The sequence below is a fragment of the Gobio gobio genome (assembly GCF_949357685.1).
Source record: "Gobio gobio genome assembly, chromosome: 20".
Taxonomy (NCBI): domain Eukaryota; kingdom Metazoa; phylum Chordata; class Actinopteri; order Cypriniformes; family Gobionidae; genus Gobio; species Gobio gobio.
The window spans coordinates 33,683,919-33,706,988 of NC_137113.1; the positions used below are offsets into that span (position 1 = coordinate 33,683,919).

At 35.6% G+C, this 23,070-nt stretch overlaps 2 protein-coding genes across 3 annotated transcripts in view; both read right to left on the minus strand.

The window, feature by feature from the left end:
- Nucleotides 1-3,406: 3,406 nt before the first annotated feature.
- paqr4b (progestin and adipoQ receptor family member IVb) lies at nt 3,407-10,051 on the minus strand. Of its 2 annotated transcripts, none has more exons than XM_079846174.1 (3): nt 9,736-10,051; nt 7,926-8,144; nt 3,407-4,866 (listed from the first exon to the last, which is right to left on the minus strand). In XM_079846174.1, exons 1-3 carry the CDS (start codon nt 9,788-9,790, stop codon nt 4,433-4,435), a joined length of 708 nt encoding a protein of 235 aa, XP_079702300.1. In that variant the 5' UTR covers nt 9,791-10,051; the 3' UTR covers nt 3,407-4,432. The 2 variants fall into 2 exon arrangements, with proteins under 2 accessions (XP_079702300.1, XP_079702299.1); XM_079846173.1 differs by having other exon boundaries at nt 9,638-10,051.
- Nucleotides 10,052-10,686: 635 nt separating this feature from the next.
- cmn (calymmin) overlaps nt 10,687-23,070 on the minus strand; it is a gene marked incomplete at both ends in the record, with an annotated part of 32,600 nt that continues 20,216 nt past the window's right edge. Inside the window, 15 exons of the mRNA XM_079846314.1 lie at nt 10,687-10,691; nt 10,799-10,849; nt 11,359-11,625; nt 15,191-15,229; nt 15,325-15,399; nt 20,401-20,469; nt 20,638-20,697; nt 20,826-20,894; nt 20,997-21,065; nt 21,146-21,214; nt 21,307-21,369; nt 21,717-21,776; nt 21,872-21,937; nt 22,040-22,096; nt 23,016-23,051. Coding sequence (XP_079702440.1) covers nt 10,687-10,691; nt 10,799-10,849; nt 11,359-11,625; nt 15,191-15,229; nt 15,325-15,399; nt 20,401-20,469; nt 20,638-20,697; nt 20,826-20,894; nt 20,997-21,065; nt 21,146-21,214; nt 21,307-21,369; nt 21,717-21,776; nt 21,872-21,937; nt 22,040-22,096; nt 23,016-23,051 — 1,055 coding nt within the window. The remainder of the gene's footprint in view (nt 10,692-10,798; nt 10,850-11,358; nt 11,626-15,190; nt 15,230-15,324; nt 15,400-20,400; nt 20,470-20,637; nt 20,698-20,825; nt 20,895-20,996; nt 21,066-21,145; nt 21,215-21,306; nt 21,370-21,716; nt 21,777-21,871; nt 21,938-22,039; nt 22,097-23,015; nt 23,052-23,070) is intronic.

Genomic DNA, 23,070 nt, shown 5'->3' on the forward strand with positions numbered 1-23,070 from the left:
TTTTTTTTTAAAATATATATATATATATATATATATATATATATATATATATATATATATATATATATATATATATATATATATATATATATATATATATATATATATATATATATATATATATATATATATATATATATATATATATATATATATATATATATATATATATATATATATATATATATATATATATATATATATATATATATATATATATATATATATATATATATATATATATATATATATATATATATATATATATATATATATAAATATATATATAAATATAATTAATATAATATAATATAATATAATATAATATAATATAATATAATATAATATAATATAATATAATATAATATAATATAATATAATATATATATATATATATATATATATATATATATATATATATATATATATATATATATGTACACTACTCAGAATAACACCCATTCGTGCCATTTTTTTTATTTCATTTTCAACATTGATTGGAGTGCATTCAGAAAGTGGTTCGCTTGATGACCAGTTACAGAAGTAGTGGCAAACATACCCAAATAGTCAAACTCAGTAGAGTGTAAACACAATGTTGTTTAATCCATTTACAATATTGCAAATTTTTTTGTCTTAACTTACCTAGACATGCAGTTGCAGTTTCCAGTCGACATGTAGCTTAGATTTAATGTAGCTTTTTTCTTCGTTGACTGTGACTCATGTCTTATACTGGGAAATGCCTCTAATCGCAATACACATATCACACTGATAGCATTTCGCTGTGTAACAGGCTAACAGCTCTGCTACTAAAACCCAACTTAGTGTTTTTATGAATACGTTAGGATGAAAATAGCTCAACTAGCCCATTGACCCTATCCAAAATATCAAAACTCAAAATGTTCCACTCCTATAACTAATTTTTTTATTTTTAATTTGTGATCAAACCATCTCAGTGATGAACTGTAATAAATCCAAACATGGATCATTAGTGTGGTTGCAGAATAAATGCACTTGTGCATCCTCTCTGTGACTTTAATAGAAAAACATTAACATTTAAAACAAAACATTAAACATCAATTTGTTGTTGAAAGGAATTTCACTGTTTTAGCTTTTCAGTTTTACCAGTTTTCATAATGTTGAGCTTGTTAATTTATATGATAATAAATCAGATCGAAATAAAAAAAACTAGATTAATAAATGAATAAAATAAAACATGCCTATAAGTTGATTTGTGCTTATAGGTGAAAGTACAATAATTCTGATACAATGTAAAACAAAACAAAAATTCTCAAATTACATTCATGATCTGTAATCAAGATAACAATTTTGAGCAAAGTAGTTTAACCATGAACAAAATATGACTAGTTTTCATTGACTAAAACTAGACTAAAATTCCCATAATTGTACCTCCGGTTTCAAAGTTTAAGCCTAGTATCAGACTAAAATGCATGTTTTAGTTGTCTTAACTGAAAGTAACTTGCACTGACATATCTTAAAATATGTCAGTGCCATTGTTTTGTCTCAAGATGCACACAAGTAATGTTTTTTTTTTTCTTTTCTCAAGGCATGTTTAGAAAAGCCACTTCGATTAAGCCAGGATAAGGCCTTCATTCAATTTAAGCGCTGTCTGTGAAACCGGGCCTTAGTCAACTAAAACTTGACTAAAAAAAAAAACAGGACAAGTTGACCAAAAAAACCCCCAAAAACTAAAAAGGACATTTGGCACAAGACTAAGACTAAATTATAAAACTAGCTGACAAAATGACCACTAGATGTCCACTACTGGTCTGATCTGTTGTTTCACTGTCCAGAAATAAACTGAAGAGATGGAACAACAAACTTCTGGAGATCATAATAACAGACGCCCATGTTGATGAGTGCTCATGTGAGGGGATTAAGAAATACACTAGTTTAAAAGAGCACCAAGACATTATTAGATGAAACTTCGTAGTGTGCATGTGTCGACCATCCGTTTTTGTTTGCACATGCTATCAAATGGAGTATACTTTAAAAGGCTATATGTTTGGCTGTACCCTATCATTTGCATCAAAAGTGAAGTATTCTACAAGCTTAAAGGTGACATTGAATGCCAATTTTCCATAAATTATGTTTCTTTAGGATATTACTGAAATGCCTGTAACATACTTTGGTTAAAATTCCTCAGCGGTTGTGTAAAACAACACCCTTTTTACCTTGTCAAAATCAGCTCTGTTCACAGCGACCCGTTTTGGTGCGTGTCTCTTTAAATGCTAATGAGCCACTGCTCACACCACCCCTTTCTTCTGTGGGTTTGCGTCGAGACAAGACATGTGAGGTGCTGTTGATAACTGTAAAATCATCTTCCAGACCGAAGCTATCATACAAATAACGTTAGCCAACCACATAGTGGACTGTTACTTTCACAATTTCATTTAAAAACTAACCTCAGCACACATGTATTGTAAGCTTTTACCTCACGTAGGCCTATAACATTTGACACTCCTAGTAAAAGCAACTACCTCAGATGTTGGTGTTTGTTAACAATAACCAAAACAACCAGAATTATAAAAAAAAAAACATTTCTGACAAATTGTAGGTACAGCTCCATCCTTTAAATGTAACTTCGATGCGTATTGCATCTTCGTATTGCCCGAGGTTTGAACAACAGTCAGGCGAAAAATGTTTAGCACACACAAGCAAGTTCTTACCCACTCTGTCTGGGACATTACCTTCATATATAAAATCAAGCCATTTTGCTTTTGTTTTTTCTGAAGCTGTGATTCTGTGTAAGGACACCTGTGAGCCTGTATGTCCGAACACAGCAGATTGTGTGCCAGGATCGCTTCATTGTTTAAACGTAGTCAAATTAAAGGCACCTTAGTTAGCTGCTTCGCTATCTGTGTACAAAAAGGGGTGGAAAGAGGGCGGACTCCGTATGTTGCTCAGAGGCGGTCATATAACTAGCTAGTTGCGTAAAAACCGGCTCCAAATTGAAACCAGTCACTGGATGAACCTAACTAAATGCAAAAAAAGCTACAAAAGTGAAAATTTCATCCGATGTCGCCTTTTAAAATAATTCCTACATTATTTTAATAACAATCATAAATGACCACTAAACTTCAAATTACAGGTAAATTGTCATGGTTACTAAATAGAAAATGTTTGTGTTCCTGTCACTGCATTTGAATAGCATCAACATGCACTGTAAAAAAAATTCAGGTCTCCAATTGAAAATGTTCTAGTGACTGATCACATCTAAATTTTTCAGTTGGCCAAATTGAATTTCTGTGAATTGATGCAATTGAATTCACAGAAATTCAATTTGGCCAACTAAAAAAAATTAGACGTGATCAGTCACTAGAAAATGTTCAATTGGAGACCTGAATTTTTTTTTTTTTTTACAGTGTACCTCTTTTTTTTTTTTTTTCAAAGGAGTGTGTGAGTAGTTGACCATTATTTTGTGCTTCTTCATAAAGGACTATATTTCAATTGTATGTGTTGATATGATTTCATAGCGCATTTTGCATGTTTTCTGCTAAGTTCAGCATGTGCCACAAAGGTGAATTTCACCTTCAGCCCCCTGTGTGAAAAGTCACCGATATGATGCTAAGGTGTTGCTGGGTGCCTGTAAAAGAGCACATCCACAGGTCTCCATGACATTCTGTTCTCTAGATAAGGCCAAGAACCCATGGTTTTGTATTTTTGCCCATTTTCTAGTCTAGTCCATCTTCAAGAAGTAATCTCACGCCTCAACAAGCCACACAATTTGAGTTATTTGTGTCATCAATGTCTAAAATGAAAAAAATTGCACTGTTCAACATTGAAAATACGAGTACAAACTTTCTAAACACGTGTCTAGATTACATACTTCAGTGAGTTACAGAGAAAATTTAATTCAAGTAATATTTTATATTGATATACATTTCATATTTCACATATATAGCACCTTGTAAATAAATTTCATCAGGTTTGCCAACAGTAATGCCATACAATCATCTGGATTGAATGTCTGAACCTTAGAGAGATAAAGTGCATTCAAAGATTATCATTTCACATTGTTTGGGGTTTCCCTTCACAACTTATTAAATTTTTTAACAATTTTTTTTTTTTAACTTGTCACCAGTATGGCTTTACAATAAGTGTTTGTACCCTGGTGTTCTTGGTTCTCTACTCAAAAATAGGTTGTAGGTCTGTTCTGATATGGCTGCAGACAGCAGTGAAAAACAGTGCTAAATGCAAATTGTGTGCAATGCAATTAACCATACAAATGTTTGTGCATAATATATAGGCCTACCAACTTTTAAAAGACTTTAAAAAACTTTTATCTGTCATTTTGTAGATGTAAAAAGGATATATCAAAGTAAGTACCATTGCATGACCATTTGACACCACATAGAGAACTCTACAATTTCCCTGGATAAATTTAAATATCATGACATATCGGTCTGCTAGTTTATTCACCAGAACAGTGATGTACCTTTAACCACGTTAAATCCTCCAGCATGCCCCAGTGTAAGTGCAGAATGGAAAGGACAACCATGATATGCATTATTTGGTGACTATTAAACCAGTAGTCAAACCGACCAGGACTGAAACGCTCGGGCAGACGGGAAACATTGATGAGTCCTCCTAGCAATGCCAGAGCATCCATGGTGAGGTAGAGACGAAGGGAGGCAGGGCTTCCTTTGCCTGTGCCAGTTAGACGCAAAATAAAGAGAATGAAGCGGAAGAACGCCTGCCAGGCGAAAGATTGCAGTCGGTGCACATTACTCCGTGCTGTGACAGCACAGTGAACACCATAGCCAGAGAGGAGGAGATATGCCAACATCGCCACACGACGGGAAGATGGGTAACACAACAAAGTAATGTAAATGATTGGCAGAGCACCTGCAAAAAGGAAAGCACAGAGTAAATTGGACTTTGGCCCTTGAAAGAAGCAATGATTATTACAAGAATACAGGTTCTAAAAGGGGGGTTTGCCATAGAAGAAAAAAAATGTGGTTCCCCAAAGAACCTTTTTTTTATGTGAAGAACATTTTAATCTAAAGAACATTTTTACACTAGAATTTTGTGTAGTGGAGAGTTTCCATGAATGTTATTCATGCTCTTCATGGAATAAACCATTATTTTAGTGTATAGCACCAAAGAGATTATTGAAAATTACATCTGAAATTATTATTATTAATGTATAAAATTAGTACCCAAACAGAAATGTGCATTAATGAATTGGATTTAAAAAAAAAACTCTTTCATTTGAAAGTCACACATTTAATTTATGCTGGTGCATTACACCGGTGCTGTTAATGTCTGCTGTTTGTTGAGGCATTTCATTCGCACCAATGAAAATTATACTGTCTGATACACTCACTATTCCCTACAAAGCACACAATTTGCCATTCACCATATAGAAAATAGTAAATGTGTGAACAAGTAACTTATGACATAACGTTATGCCTGATCACAGTATACTCTGACCACTGATAGGTGAAGTGAATGACACTGATTATCTCTTCATCACGGCACCTGTTAGTGGCTGGGATATATTAGGCAGCAAGTGAACATTTTGTGGCAAGTTGCAACATCTAGCCTACTGCTCAATAAGTGACAAAATAATGCCAACATTTTCTATTTACATGTGATGTCTGATGTGTATAGTTAAGTTACATCGTGTACTAAGACCGATGGAAAATGAAAAGTTGCGATTTTCTAAACCGATATGGCTAGGAACTATTCTTTCATTCCTGCATAATAATCAAGGAACTTTGTGCCGTACCATGGGTGCAGCAGGCGCAATGATATTACGCAGCGCATGAAAATAGGCTAACTTCCATCAACATAACCAACCAACCTGCTTGCACAGGGAGCGTGCTGGGGACTATTTTCAGGCGCTGCGTAATATCATGAGCAATTTAGGTTAAAAAGTATATAAATGTTTTTTTTTTCTTGAAAATGGCCGATGTTTTTGCTAGATAAGAGCCTATTCCTCGGCTGGGATCACGCAGAGCCTTTGAAGCCCTTCGAGGCGCTTTGAAACTGCATTGATTTGGACCTTCAACATTTTGGTTGCCATTGAAGACCATTATGTGGAGAAAAATCCTGGAATGTTTCCCTCAAAAACGTAATTTCTTTTCGACTGAAGAAAGAAAGACATGAACATCTTGGATGAGATGGGGGTTAGTAAATTATCAGGAAATTTTCATTTTTAAAGTGAACTAATCCTTTAAGATGTGCTGGAGGAGACTTTACAGATTGCTCGACTCTTTGTCAATATAAGATCTTGACCAAAATTCGATGCACCTCTTGATGGAAATATGTTGTGAAATGTTCTGAAGGGAGTGCTGTGGTATCTGGCACCAATATGTTAGCCGCAGATCCTTTAAGTCCTGTAAGTTGCGAGATGTGGCCTCCATTGATCAGACTTGTTTGCTCAGCACATCCCACAGATGCTCTATTGGATTGAGATCTGGGGAATTTGGAGGCCAAGTCAACACCTCAAACTTGTTGTGCTCCTCAAACCATTCCTGAGCCATTTTTGCTTTGTGGCAGGGCGCATTATCCTGCTGAAAGAGGCAACAGCCACCAGGGAATACCGTTTCCATGAAAGGGTGTCCATGGTCTGTGTACAGGTGGGGTGGACAGGTAGGTGGTACGTGTCAAAGTAACATCCACATGGATGGCAGGACCCAAGGTTTCCCCAGCAGAACATTGCCCAAAGCATGACACGGCCTCCGCTGGCTTGCTTTCTTCCCATAGTGCATCCTGGTGGCATGTGTTCCCCAGGTAAGCAACGCACACACACTCGGCCATCCACATGGTGTAAAAGAAAACGTGATTCATTAGACCAGGCCACCTTCGTCCATTGCTCCGTGGTCCAGTTCTAATGCTCACATGCCCACTGTTGGTGCTTCCTTTCGGCGATGGACGGGGGTCAGCATGGGCACCCTGACTGATCTGCGGCTATGCAGCCCTATACGCAACAAACGGCGATGCACTGTGTATTCTGATACCTTTCTATCATAACCGGCATTAACGTCTTGAGGACTTTTAGCTACAGTAGCTCGTCTGTTTGATCGGACCACATGGGCCAGCCGTCGCTCCATAAGTGCATCAATGAACCTTGGCCGGCCATGACCCTGTCGCTGGTTCACCACTGCTCCTTCCTTGGACCACTTTTGATAGATACTGACCACTGCAGACCGGGAACACCCCACAAGAGCTGCAGTTTTGGAGATGTTCTGACCCAGTCATCACAATTTGACCCTTGTCAAACTCAAATCCTTACGCTTGCCCATTTTTCCTGCTTCTAACACATTATATACTATGTTATTATATCTATATGCCTAATATATCCCACCCACTAACAGGTACCGTGATGAAGAGATAATTCACTTCACCTGTCATAATATTATGCCTGGTCAGTGTATGTGTATACATATCTGCTGCAGAGTTGATGGTTACGGACCGTTCAATTGAGCACTGGACGATTCATTTGTTCGGACGTAAAATAAGTGACTCTTTAATTATCATTCCCTTTGAGCTAAATTGATACAAATTTCCCTTACAATGCAGTGTATAACAGTCATCTCTGTATAGTCCCTTCTGCCAGCTAGATCACTAAATGAGCGATGCCTTCTTCCACAACGAGGCATAAAGTCACTCTCCAAAACTTTCACCCTCTCTGTTCCTCTATGGTGGATTTAGCTGTCATCCTCCACCTGAACCGTTGTGACCATCACATCTTTCAAGAAGCGGCTGAAGACACACCTCTTCCGCCAACACTTCACCACCCCATACTCTTAAACGAATGCACTTACAAATTCTCTAGCTTGCCTCCTTTTCTATTTGTCAAATAAACCTGGCATTGCATTACGAATATTGTCTCCTTGACGCTGACTTGCTAAACTCATAAATGTAAATGTAATTCTAAATTTGGTAGGCATACTCACCAAGAGTGTTGACAAGACAGACGCCAACCATGTCGAAGCACAGCAGTGTGTCATAAATAGGTGCTCCACCCTCATGGTTCATGAAGAGATGGTAGAAGACAGAACAAACGGTGGGAGAAAGACAAGCCAGATAATGCACCACACCAATCCACCACTCATCGACTTCAGCCCATGGAATACTCACAGGCAAAAACAGCAAAAAACAGATGAAGGGGATACCTGATTGGACAAAACATCAAGAAGAGAATGAGTTACAATATGGTCGAACCTGATTTCACCAAGTACAACATGTTCCTGGATCAACATCTATAATGATCCTGAAACAACATTCCAATCAACCAATCAGATTTGAGGGACAAGTTTACGGTTTATGCTTATAATCAGGGTTAAGTGCTACATCAGTGTTATTCACCTATCATAACTTATGGGTAGGGTTAGGTTTAAGGGTAGGGATATGGTTAGAAAAAATTTTCAGACAGGAATGTTGTTCCACAAAATATGTTGACCAAAGAATGTGTCTAGCTTGGCAAAATCAGGACGTGCTACAATAGAGTTGGTACAGTGAGCAAGCCAAATATATTCACTAACAAGCTTAATAATAATGTTTTTAACCCAGCATGCCCTGTAAATGAGAAAATATAGAATTTGATGCAGTTGCTGATATTTATATGGCCAAAAAGTAAGATGAAATTCTTATAGCTTGTAATGTAAAGTATAGAGGACTAATATAAAATGCATATTAATATCAGTTGTCACCCAATAATGTGTCTTAGTATATTGATATTTGTAGATTATGTATTAGTAAAATTATATTTGTAGTTTTTATTCTGGAGGGCAAAATGTATAATGTAATAAAATGATGATTGAGAGATGTATAATATTGTATCATATTTGATTGATTTAAATACTAGTTTTCTTAAAAAAATAAAAACATGTATGGATAATCAAGTAAACCTTCAGTCCAGTATGTGTTCATCTTGAAATATTACTAACAATGTAAAAAAATATTTTTAGGTCTACTTTATAAAAATCTCATTTCACAGCAAAAAACAAAACAAAAAAAAACGTAGAATTATACTAAAATGCCTTTTACTTCTTAAAAAAAGCTATCAGTCAGATTATGTAGTAGATTATGTTCAGCAAAGTTTTGTTGATAATCATGTTTATATTTTAGAGTCCTTAGAAATCTAAGTATAGTTACAGGGTTAACATGTATTTTTTAACATGAACACATACAATGCTTTAATATGCGTTATGACTTAATTCTATAGGCCAATACATTTCCAAAAGAAAATCCATTACAAAATTCCAAAAACTGTTTTTAGTTCCTTTCAAAATATAGGGCCCCAGAATTTTTAGTGCACTTTTACTGATCACGGCAATTATACATCATTACTTCCAAGACAGCATTTCTCTAACGCGGATTAGATGTAATCCCACGTAATGCTATTTATGCACCCTTCTGAAGAGTGTTACTGAGTGAACCGTGGAGAAAGTAGCCCTATATTACATGTTCAGAAGTTCCCCCTCTGCGAGTCACAGGATTTCCCCACCTTGTTTCAGTAACTCTCCCATCAGTGGGATAATGCAGACATTATTAATTGAATTTAACATGCACAAAATTCCTTTACAGCTCCCTTAGTTTACAGTAGACCATATGTTAAACAATTCCTAGACATTGCAGTACAAATTACGAATTTGTTTTTCCATACCATGTGTATAGATGTTCCCAAATTCATTATGCAGATAGAACAAACTTCGCAGACAGTCTCTGTAAGTGGATATAGGCCGGTATCCCGCCAGGACATACTTGTTGAACTGAAGATGTGATGGTGAATTCTTAAAATCCAGAAGTTTTGGCCCATTAAAAAAATCCATAGCAGAAAAAGTCAAATATGCTCGGATGTCCTTGACCAGCTTCATCTTCCTTTGGGAGGAAAGCCTGTAATTTCTTCAAATGTCTTAAATCAAGCTATAAATGCATAGTCAGCCAGTTTTAGCTAACTAGCTAGTTTGAGCAAACTAGTGATTGTTAAAGTTACTTTCTGACACCAGATACCCATTGTCTTGGAAGTACTGACAGGTAGAACTGCAGCAACTTGTTGCTTGTAGAGAAGCTGTGGGTCAATTTACTGCTACTTAGTGTCGTAGCCAATCAGCAGCAGTCAGGCTCAGCAGAGGTCAGCTCATGGAAGATTACAGTTCCTTAAGTACAAACACTAGCCTGCTGAAGACTTCAACACATCTGCTTTTCATTTCTTATTACTGCATTTATTTAAGCAACTGTCAATATGGTAATCTCAGGACATTTTTAACCTACCCTATAAAGTTCAGGGAAAACTGTATTTAAATGAGTTGGATTTAGAGTTTATTTGTATTTATTCAAAAACACACATAGCCTTGCCACAGGAAATTAAAAAGAAATAAATAACAGTGGCTTATAGAAAGAAAGAAAAAACATCTACATGAAACGAAAAAACATAAAATACAAGAAACATTTTTGTGGAATTATGGAATTTTAAGCCAAAGAAAAGGGATGCATACGATATAATAATATTTAATCTAAAATGTTTGTACAAGCAGGTGTTTTTTTATGGCAAGGAAACAAATATTAACAATACATTAAAATACAAGGAGAACAAAAGACTCAAATAAAATGACAGAAAATGTACAACATTCACAGAAACATTGTGTAAAAAAAGAAGAAGAGAGAAATCAAGTAAAGATGCACATTCTTGCAGCATGAACTTCCACTTCAAAATTATCCTAAGAAAAAAAAAAATGGAGGTATGAGTTAGTAAAAAAGCCACATTATTATTATTCATGTGATTTAAGTTTTATTAATGTTAAATGTGTATACACATTACCCATACCTTGGTATTTATTTCCAAAGAATCCACCCAATTTGTATTTGCTTTCCTTTCCTGTTAAAAAGAACCAACTTTTAATCCAAGTTTAGAAATATGGCTATATTTACATTAAGATAATTTGTGTTTTATTTTGATAGGATAGGCATCATGCATTAAATTGGTGTAATTTAAAGGTGCAGTAAGTGATTTCTGATAAACTTGTTGATATTTGAAATCACCAAAACAAACATGCCCCTATTTAAATGGATCACACCCCTATTTTGATCGCTCCGCCCCCAAATTCACACTCCTTACTGCTGATTGGCTACAAGTGTGTTTTGGTGCTCGGTCTGATTTTTACAGGGTCTTTCAGAAATCGCTTACTGCACCTTTAAACTGGTGGAAAATGTTACGTGGCTTATTGCACTGACAACCATATAAAAATGTCAATATTCAATATATATGAATAAGAAACTATTTTGAAAAATCAATATAGTTCATTAGTCTAGCTGTTGTCAGTTGCAAAGCAACTCTGCACAATAAAATAGAATGTGATCACAATAGTGCGTTTATTAGCATCTTACCTGTCTGGGAGTCGCCATTTGGTTGGATGTGGAACTTGAGGTGCTGCTGGATGTGGATCTGTTGTGGTGGTGCAGGCTGCAGCATTAGAGTGGGCAGCTCATGCTGAGGGATTATGGGTGAGACAGGCACCTCAGGAAAAGGGGAAGCATCAGGCACAGAGACTGGGACCGGGGAGGAGCCGTCCAGGGAAAGGGTGGTGTCTAATGAGGTGACAGCTGGGATGTGAGGAGCGGGGCCCACAGTAGGAACACCCGAGAATGAGACCACTGCAGGACAGTCAAGAAAGACATTGGATTTGAGTTCTCTCTCGATTTATACCTTTTTTTTGAGGAAAACATTCCAGGATTTTTATCCATATAATGTATTCAATGGCAACCAACGGATTGAAGGTCCAAATCAATGCAGTTTCAAAGGGCTTCAGAGGCTCTACGCGATCCCAGACGAGGAATAGGGTCTTATCCAGCAAAACCATCTGTCATTTTAAAAATAAAGAAAAAAAATGTTTTAACCTCAAATGTGCAACTTCGGTGTTGTTCTTTTTCACGACGTATGACGTCATCACGCCGGAAAGGTCACACATGACGTACGTAGAAGTACCGACCCAGTGTTACAACGAACTTGCAAAGACTAAATCAAACACCCATTACAAAAATAAAGCAACATGACATCATGACTTTGCGTAAACATACACGCCACTTTCTAAAGCCAAATGGCGTGTTATCTGTACGCATTTTGAGCTATCCGCGTGTATGTCTACGCCGTGTGATTCCGCGTGTATGTGTACGCCGAAATGAACATAATTTCCGCGTGTATGTGCACGCCGTGTGATTCCGCATGTATGTAAACGCTGTGTGATTCCGCGTGTATGTCAACGCCGTGTGATTCCGCGAGAATGTAAATGTAAAATGTAAAAATGCAGAATGTTTCTTGTGGTGAGTAGGTTTAGGGGCAGGGGCAGTGTGTGTGTGTATGTGTGTTTGTGTGTGTGATGGGTATATTTAGGGGTAGGAGCAGTGTAGGGGGATAGAATGAAATGGCGTTGATAAACACGCTAAAAAGCGATTATGCGTCTTGATAGCACGCCAAAATGGCATAGCGAATTGGCGTGTCATACAAACGCTATTTCATGAGATCAGTCTGAATAAAGGTAAAACAACAATGTTGGACAATTTTAACTTTGGAGAACATGAGATGGAGTTTTTCGGCACTGGGTCGGTACTTCCAAACGTGATGGCGTCATGAGTTGTGAAGAACAACAACGCCGAAGTCGTGAGTTTGAGGTTAAAATGTTTACCGAAAATTGAGATGGTTTCACTAGATAAGATCCTATTCCTCGGCTGGGATCGTGCAGAGCCTCTGAAGCCCTTCGAAGCCCTTTGAAACTGCATTGATTTGGACCTTCAACCCGTTGGTTGCCATTGAATACATTATATAGAGAACAATCCTGGAATGTTATCCTCAAAGACACAAACACCTTGGATGAGATGGGGGTGAGTACATTTTCATTTTGAAGTGAACTAATCTTTTAAACATAAATGCTGTCAAATGCTAGCCTAGAAATCTAGACGCACCCTAGCGGCAGAAAATGTATTTTGCCATGAGTGTAGTCTAGCAACCAGTGGCGGCTGGTCAATACAGGGCGCCGCCCCCATCAAAATTCCAGAAATATACATGTATACAAAAATGATATAAAAATGAAATAAAAATAAAATAGTTTTCTCATACAATGTGCCGGCTGTTAGTAAGAGCCTCAGCATTTAATAAAAATTGTCTTTGATCGGTTAACTATTTAATATGTTCTTCAATATGTTTCATGCGGTTTCATGCGCCGAAGGACGCCGGACAAATGGATGTCTATCTGAGTACAAAAATCTACGGGCAGCATGTGACCTGAAGCTGGTCTCTAATTGGTTTCTTAAAGATCCTCCTCCGGACGCAGGTCGCTGCGTCCCTGGCGAATCAGAATTGGATCGTGTTATTTTATCCAATCTGATTGGTTCTCGTCACCTGTCATTCAACTTTCCGTTCTTGGCAACTAAAGCGAAAGTGCGCGGGCGACACAGTCACTCTGACTCCGCCAAAACCTTGTTACGATGATCACTTTCGTAGAGATGGCAGCAGTTAAACCAAATTCTTTCACAAGGCGTTCGCTGGAAGAAAAAAAAAGGATAAAGGATCCCGGACCAACGTGATTTACAAATCCAGCAGCAGGCCAGTGACAGAGGATGAAGCTGCACTCGGAGCTTCACGCGCTTGTTATGAGAAACGTAGGTGGCTGGCTGGATGTGTTGTTAGCAGTGTTGGGGAAAGTTACTTTGAAAAGTAATGCATTACAATATTGCGTTACTCCCTTAAAAAGTAACTAATTGAGTTACTTAGTAACTTTTTAAGTAAGTAAGTAAGTAATGTTACGTTACTTTTGCGTTACTGTTTCTCACCTGGGCTGAGCTTGTTTTTGTTTTGTTTTTTATAACAAAAAAGTTATATTTTTGTGCAACGGTAAAGACCTCTTCATACCAAAACTTAAATAATAAAAATGGAAAAAATGCAAATTCACGCATGAACAGTAGAGGGCGCAGCTCTGGATAATGGGAGAATAGGAATAAAAATCTAGTAATTTTCATCATCAAAGGTCTGCAGCAAGACATTGGTAAATTACATATAAAGGTAGATTATGCATAAAAATATTATGTTTTATTTAACATTTAATTATTGGAGGTTTGCATAGTACTCTGATTTTGCATTTGACTGATTTTATTCATTTTGAGGAGTACAGAATCTTTATTGTGCAAGTGAGATAAATAAATGCTCACATTTAGTCTGGAACTACAATAACCATCATGTTCACACACACGCCTCTGCACTTATTTTTCTCAACATGGGGGCAGGAGAGCTGTCAGTCAAATTAATGTGAAAAAGTTACTTGCGTTACTTTTTTAAAAAAGTAACTCAGATATTTTGTTGTAAATTTGAAAAGTAATGCATTACTTTACTAGTTACTTGGAAAAAGTAATATTATTACGTAACTCAAGTTACTTGTAATGAGTTACTACCCCCAACACTGGTTGTTAGCAATGCCCTTTATTGCTTTCCCTGTCTTTTATTTCAAAGTGTCGGTACTGAAGTTTTGTGGACAACAACGGGGGTAAGAGACCTCAAATATCTAACTGAACAATGCAAACTTCATGACACTACTGAAATGACTGACTTTAATCAGAGAGTCATTGAGAAATTTGCTGGCCAGAAAGAAAGGAGAGCAAAATTTATGTTCAAGTAGTCAACATGCTAGTCTGTTGTTGCGGTTTTCTTTTCCTCATTCAATTATATGTGGGAAATGAATGTGTAAAAAGATAAAAGTGAAGACACTGCTTTCTCTTTAATGCTTGAATTTAGTCAACATGCATCTTGATACTTGATACAATGGTGAGTTTCCAGACCCAACATCTTGATGTAGGTCTGGCTTGTCAGGCTTGTCAAATGCAGCCTTACGCACTTAAGGTCTTAGTTCCACATTTGCAGTGCAAATATGGCTTTTGTTGAGGCTGATAACACCCAATAGGCTTTTGAATGACTGAAGAAATTTGTTAAATTTTAGTATTTGACTAAGACAACACAGATAGATTTAATGAGGTAATTATATAAAAAAAAAACCACGTCACTGGAAATCAATTCCAGGGGGCTATAGGGGAAGTTAATGTCTGATCCTGGCCAGCAACTGCAACTATGAAATACAATTATCAAGTCTGTGCAAAGTTACAATTGAAATTTTATCTGTAAATACCAGATGTGCAACATTCAGAGAAACAATGGAGTTTTGAACATAACTTTTACCTTCTGGTTGTACTCTTTCATCTGTATAATCTCCCGTTCCTTGAACAAAGAGGGTGAGAGATGTTTATATGTAGATTTACACACCTCATTCTTGTTGATATATACAGTGTAAAAAAAAAGAAGAAGCTTTTTACCATATTTCTCGATGGATTGTGCATTTGCTTCTCCAGCTCCTGGAGCATCAGGATGGGGTGGAACCTCTCCATCTCCTGAATCAAGCACAAACACACAGAACGTCTATATGTGAATATGGAATATGAAAGACGGATACAAAGTTAGTCAGTGGAGGCACAGTGAGCTGTTACACTTATAAGTATTCTTGTTACAGCTCTATAACAAGCGATACTTGAGGAAAAACTATATGAGAAAAACTTTGCTCTATTTCTCCCCATCCTCGTTTGCATTCTTCAGTGGCCTGCATGTTTTCTTCCATATGGCAGCTTTATGCGTGCCATTTTTGTTAGTGTTCCTTTGTGCAACTGGTTTAGTACCATGACCAGCTCACACTGACAAAGAAATTGGATCTGACCAATAAATCAGAATTGAGCACTAAGGCTTGCAGTGTGAACATGTTTCCATTGGTGATCGCTTTTAGCAACATAGTCGACCTTAAGAGTTTTAAATGGCCATATAGGCTATATAAAACTTATTTATATAATTCACATCAGGTGGTTCTTTGACTGTAATGCACACCAAATGGGATTATTCCGCGTATACAGTACTATGATCACTTTCTATTATGGATAATTTAAAGCAGTCATTGGTGTTTGCAGCTCAATTTGACTGAATGGATAAAAATAATGGTTGTTATTTTTAGTAAATAAAAGTAAAGTAAAAAATTAAATTTTGTAAAAAAAAACCTGTGTGATGCGACGGCAGCCATATTGTGCCAGAACGCCCACCACACGCCAGCTTATTGGTGGAGGAGACAGAGTCCAATGGGCAAATTTGGCCATGATGCCGGGGTTACACCCCTACTCTTTTTCCGAAGGACATCCTGGGATTTTTAAATGACCACAGAAAGTCAGGACCTCGGTTTAACGTCTCATCCGAAGGACGGTGCTTGTTACAGTACAGTGTCCCCATCACTATACTGGGACGTTAGGACCCACACAGACCACAGGGTGAACACGCGCTATATGTGCACAAAACTCTAAAATATTCACTTCTAATGAATATGTCAATTGTACTTGATAATGTAATGGAATGTATAACAATAGAAATTAATAATGGAAACAAAAAAAACATTATTGTAAGTTGTGTTTATAGATCGCCTGGGTCAAGTATTGATACTTTCAATGGAGAGATGGATAATCTGTTTTCAACAATTAATAATAAGTCTTTATTTATTTGTGGGGACTTCAACATTGATCTCTTAAATCCAAACAAAAACACACTGATTGACGAATTCATTGAAAGAATGTACTCTATGTCCTTAATTCCAACAATAACAAAACCTAGTAGAATCACATCACAGAGTGCAACCTTAATTGATAATATCTTTACAAATAACTTGACAAATAACATAATTAATGGTTTGCTTATTTGTGATATTACAGACCATTTACCCGTTTTTGTCGCATATGACTGTAATATTTCTAAAACTAAAGAAATCTGTAATGTAAGCTGCAAAAGATCACAAACTCAAGAAGCTATTAATGCTTTTAATGATGATCTGAGAGTACAAGACTGGAGTTGTGTTATTGGGGAGACCGACACAGATAGAGCTTATAATATCTTTTTAGAAATATTCACATATTCATATGATAAGTTTTGCCCCATTTCAGTGTATAGTAAACACAATAAATATTTCAAATGTCCCTGGATGACTAAAGGTCTACAAAATGCATGTAAAAAGAAAAATAATCTCTATAAATCTTTCATTAAACTAAAAACAAACGAAGCGGAGATTAGATATAAATTGTATAAAAATAAGCTAACTGATATAATAAGAATAGCCAAGAAATTGTATTATAAGAAACTATTGATTAATAATAAAAATAATATAAAAGGAACTTGGGCTGTATTAAATAGCATTCTCAAAAAAGACTTAAAAAAAAATACTTACCCTGAATATTTTGTTGACGCAGATGGTGAATATCGTAATAAGAACAGGATAGTTAATAGTTTTAATAATTTTTTCGTAAACATCGGCCGTGACTTGGCATCTAGAATCCCAGATGTTGAGCACAATATTGATAAAATTGAGAACAATTCAAACACCATCTTCCTTTCAGCAGTTAGTGAGGAAGAAGTAATGGATATTGTCCAAAAGTCCAAAAATAACTTCTCTATGGACTGTTATTCCATCAATATGGCAATATTAAAAAAAGTTATAAATAACATCAAAACACCTCTAACGCACATCTGTAATCTGTCACTTCAAAATGGTTGTGTTCCCAAGAAAATGAAAATTGCAAAAGTTATTCCTCTATTCAAAAATGGCAATAAACATACATTTACTAATTATAGACCAATTTCATTGCTTCCTCAATTTTCAAAAATTTTAGAAAAAATATTTAATACTCGATTAGAAAAATTTGTTGATAAATATAATCTGATTAATGACAGTCAATATGGATTTAGAAGCAAAAGATCTACATCTATGGCTATAATTGATGCAACTGAAGAATTATCAAATGCATTGGACAATAAAAAATGTACCATTGGAATATTTATTGACTTGAAAAAAGCCTTCGACACTATCAATCATTCAATATTACTTAAGAAACTTGAAAGGTATGGGATACGAGGGGTGGCTGGAAACTGGGTAAAAAGTTATTTGAGTGACAGATTGCAATATGTGCAGATGGGTGAGGCCTTATCTGATTGTCGTGAAATTCATTGTGGTGTCCCCCAAGGGTCAGTATTGGGGCCTAAATTATTCAATTTGTACATCAATGATATATTTAATGTTTCAAAACTACTTAAGTGTGTTTTATTTGCAGATGATACCAATATTTTCTATTGTGATGACAATTACGATAAGGTTATCAATGTGGTAAATGCGGAACTAAGGAATATAAAAAAATGGATGGATAGTAATAAATTATCTTTAAACTTAGAAAAAACTAAAGCTATATTTTTTGGTAATTACAAGAAAAAAATTGATAAGACGATTGAGATAGATGGGATACAAATTGAAAATGTTTCTGAAATAAAATTTTTAGGAGTTATAATAGACAACAAACTAACTTGGAAAACTCACATCAGACACATAAAAACCAAAGTCTCCAAAAGCCTTGCAATAATAAATAAAGCCAAACAGGTCCTTGATGAGAATACACTCCGTACCTTGTACTGTTCCCTAATTCTACCGTACTTAACTTACTGCGTGGAAGTATGGGGAAATAATTATACTAACTTAATACAATCACTATTTATCTTACAAAAAAGGGCTATACGTACCATACATAAGGCTGAATACCTTGAACATACAAATCCACTGTTTCTTAAATCAAAATTATTAAAAATACATGACCTAGTTAAATTCAATACAGCACAATTTTTATTCAAAGCATTTTACAACTTATTACCTGATAACATACAAAAGTTATTCACGCAGAGAGAGCAGTTATATAATTTGAGGGGTTATGGGAACTTTTTACTACCAACAATCAGAACCACCAGGAGAAGTTTTTGTGTGTCTGTGTGTGGAGTTAAGCTATGGAATAGTCTGGGGCTCGAACATAAACAATGTAAAAGCATTCATCAATTTAAAGCACTGTATAAACAGAAGGTCTTGTCTCATTATAAGGAGTGCGTGGTTTAATTGTGTGGTGTAAAATCATGTATACAGAGTCTGTGTTATCTTACCTTTTAGGTATTCTGATTACCATTGTTGGTATTACTATAATAGTATAGATCTATGAATTCACAGTCTGTGTTATCTTACCTCGTAGGTATTCTGATTATCATTGTTGATATTATCATAATTGTTACATGCGGTAATATATGGTGTGTATCTAAGGAATGTGTTTTTTGTTTTGCTTTTTGGGGGGATTTCCCCTTCTTTTCTTTTTGGAGTTTTTCTCATATTAATATATATCAAATTGTATTGGAATGTTTGGATAATGTCAATAATTAAGGAAGCACTACCTTTGTTCATCTTTGTAATTTTTTTTTTGTTTTTTTTGTTTGTGTTTTTTTCCTTTTCTTGTTTTGTTGTTTTTCCTGTTTTAAATTGTAACCGGGGTGGGTTTAAATAAGTTAACTTCTACCCACTCCTTTTCGAGCAACAGTTGGAATTGTGATGTTAAAGTATGATGAATTTAACTAGTTGTACAGACTAATCATAATGCTTCTTTATTGCCGTTGTTATGCGTCTTTATATATTGCTCGAAATAAAAATAAATTCATTCATTCATTCATTCAACACCACCTGCTGGCCTCAATACCACCTCTTCCAGCAGCTACCTAGTTTTCCCAGGAGGTTTCCCATCCAGGTACTGACCAGGCTTAACCCTGCTTGGCTTCAGTGGGAAACCAGTCTTGGGCTACAGGGTGATATGGCTGCTGGCTGATATGAGACGCATATGAGAGTAAGAAAAGTTATCTTTGTGTAGTGGCTTGGAAATTAGCAGTAGGTCAGATGTCCAGATATCAGATATGTATGCATCTCATTTCAAATCACATTTGTGACCCTGGACCACAGAACCAGTCACAAGTTGCATGGGTATATTTGTGGCAATAGCCAACACTGTATGGGTCAAAATTATCGATTTTTCTTTTATGCCAAAAATCCTTAGGATATTAAGTAAATGTTTATGTAATATCATGTTTCATGAAGATATTTTGTAAATTTCCTACCGTAAATATATTATTATTAGTAATATGCATTGCTAAGGACTTCATTTGGACAACTTTAAAGGCGTTTTTCCTCAATATTTAGACTTTTTTTGCACCCTCAGATTCCAGATTTTCAAATAGTTGTATCTCAACCAAATAAAACCATACATCAATTGAAAGGTTATTCATTCAGCTTTCAGATGATGTACAAATCTAAATAAATAAAAAAAATACCCTTATGACTGTGGTCCAGGGTCACATTTGGTATGTGGCTCAGAACAAAAAAAACAGACCTGATGCAGATTTTTCTGTGTACCGGTATATCTTTATCAGATGTGTCAGATGCGAGTAAAAAATACCAGTGTAAACACAGCCTAACTTAAATGAACGCAGAAATCTGAATATCTGAAAATACGACTAACCATATTGGTCAATCGATTTCTGTCCGTCAATCTCTGGACCTTGATGCAAACCATCCAGGCTTCTGTTTTCTATTCAAATGAAAGACAAAAAAGGATTACATGATAACATTAAAACTTCTGTGAGTTCAATTCAAATGATAACCATCTTGCATTTTTTTCATTAAACTAATGGAATTACAAAGTATTTCAATAGTTCTTGCTTGCTTTTCATAGTTCATTAAATAAATATATACGCACCATCAACAGACTGGCCATCAGTCACTGGGCCGAGGAGTTCATATGACACTGCTGGATTACCTGTAAGAGATGCAGTGATTTTACCAAGGGTAAGTATAAAACAATTATTATTATCAAAGAGGATCTTTAAACTAGAGTATGAATAAGTAAGTAAAAAAAAAAGATATGTGGAAAAAAAGATTTCACACCATATTTAGCTGATTTGGCACCACCACCGAGACTGAGAGTTTCTGGATTATACAGGGATTCTGGAGAACCTACAGAGAGTAGAGAGGATGGACATACCTATCAGTACAGTAATAATATGACATTAATGGTGTTGTCATTTAATCATCTATATATAAAAAACTCACTTTCACCATATTTTCCAGACACAGCATCAGGCCTGAGATCAATTGGCTGACCACCATATTGAAGACCCTTGTGTCCTGAGAGAGAATTACAGTAAAATATACTCACTTTCAGAATTTGGAGAAATAAGACAATATTGAAAAGAAATAACAGTCACTATATTTGCCAAAGGATTTGTCAGTACCATATCCAAGTGGCTGACCATTGTAGGGTAACCCTCCAAAATCTGGAAATACAGAAACTTATATTTTAATATATCTTCAATAACGGATGTGCTGTGTAATCAATCAAAGTGTTTTATTAACTTACCATATTTACTAGGGGATTTGGCTACAGATTCAGGAAGAAAAGGCTGAGAGTTGTACGGTAAACTACCATGTCCTATTTTGGGGTCAGTGAACAGAATTATTATATATTCAAAATTATATTTGTATTTAACAGCATTCTATATAATTTTCTAAGATGCAAGAGTTCCCAATTTTCATGTCAGCGGTTCCATCAAATATTTACTTGAAGTAGAGATTTTAAAGAACAATATTTTTAAATATACATTTTAAATTTAAATACTTCACAACTACACATGTTTTTATCTAAAAAAAACAAACAGTAAATGTTAATTTCTACCACAATCTGTAGTGCAATGCTACAAACTGCCTGTCAACTGATAAATGCATACAAACAATTATGAAAAAGTGTAACATGAAAATCTCAAAGCATCTAATCTTCACCGTATTTTCCCGATGCTTTAGGATTGTAGGGGTTGGCTCCATAGCGCTGACCATCATTACCTATGAGAAATACGCACATAAATCCATGTGTCCAGTCAGGCTTACAGTTAGGGTCAATACTAACTCTAAATATTATAAAGAAGATATAGACATACCATATTGTCCAGAGGGGTTTGTTTGATATCCATTGGGGGAACCACCAAATGGAAGTCCACCAATTCCTGAAAAAATAAGACCTTGCTTATGAAAACTGAGCAAATGTCAGTGTGCAGTATTTTTGACGAGTAATTGTAAAGAGACGATATAATTTCCCTCAGACTAACCATATTTTGCTTGAGATTTCCCCTTAAAACCTGTTGGTTGCTCACCTTGAGGTCCAGCTATCAGAGAAACAGAGAAGTCTAAATATTAATATATTTCTTCGAAATGTGTAGTACAGAAAACAAGGCAGCAACAAAAACATAACATTACATTCACATGCAACATAACACATTCAATTAAACAGGTCATGTGGCATACTACTGCGTGAAACATATTGTAGCATATGGCATACTGTTTCTTTTTTTTATGGTAGGCAATATTAGGTACAGTGTTTACTATAAGTTAAGCAGAACTACAGCACAAGATACAGCTGTAATTTTACTATACCAAAAATGTTTTGAAATGGAGACCCATTTATTTATTTAAGCAAAACTTAAATTCATTAATATCTAAATTTCAGAAACACTGGTTACTTTATTTTTTATTTATATATACACTGCCCGGCTGTTTGGATTTAAATAGGCAAATTCTAAAGAGTCTATGATTGGATCATTATTGAAGTGATTATTATTATGTTGCATGATATATGTTTGGCAACAGGTTTTCTAAAGTTTTCTGGAGTGTGTAGCTTTTCATTTCTTAAACAACCATGTAGGAAGACACATCATAGACATAATCCAGACAATGTCAAGATTCATCAGGCTCAAATTGTAAAAGAATGGTTGGGAGGGAGTATGAGGAATAATTTTCACACGTGAAAATTTGGGATGTGCTGGAGGAGACTTTACAGAGTGCTTGACTCTTGCATTGTCAATACAAGATCTTGACCAAAAATGTATGCACCTCTTGTGGAAATAAACTATGCTATTTCCATCAAGAGGTCCATCAAAGTTTGTTCAAGATAAGCATTTGCCTATTGAAATCCAAACAGCGACTTTTTTTTTTTGTGGCCGGACAGTGCATATGTGTATAAGTATGAATTGTGTCCATGTTAACACATGATACTGGAAATATCCATGAAGTAGGACATATTCCAACCTTGCTTTTTGAATTGGTTTCCATAGCCTCCATAACCTGTATAGTAAAGGCGGCA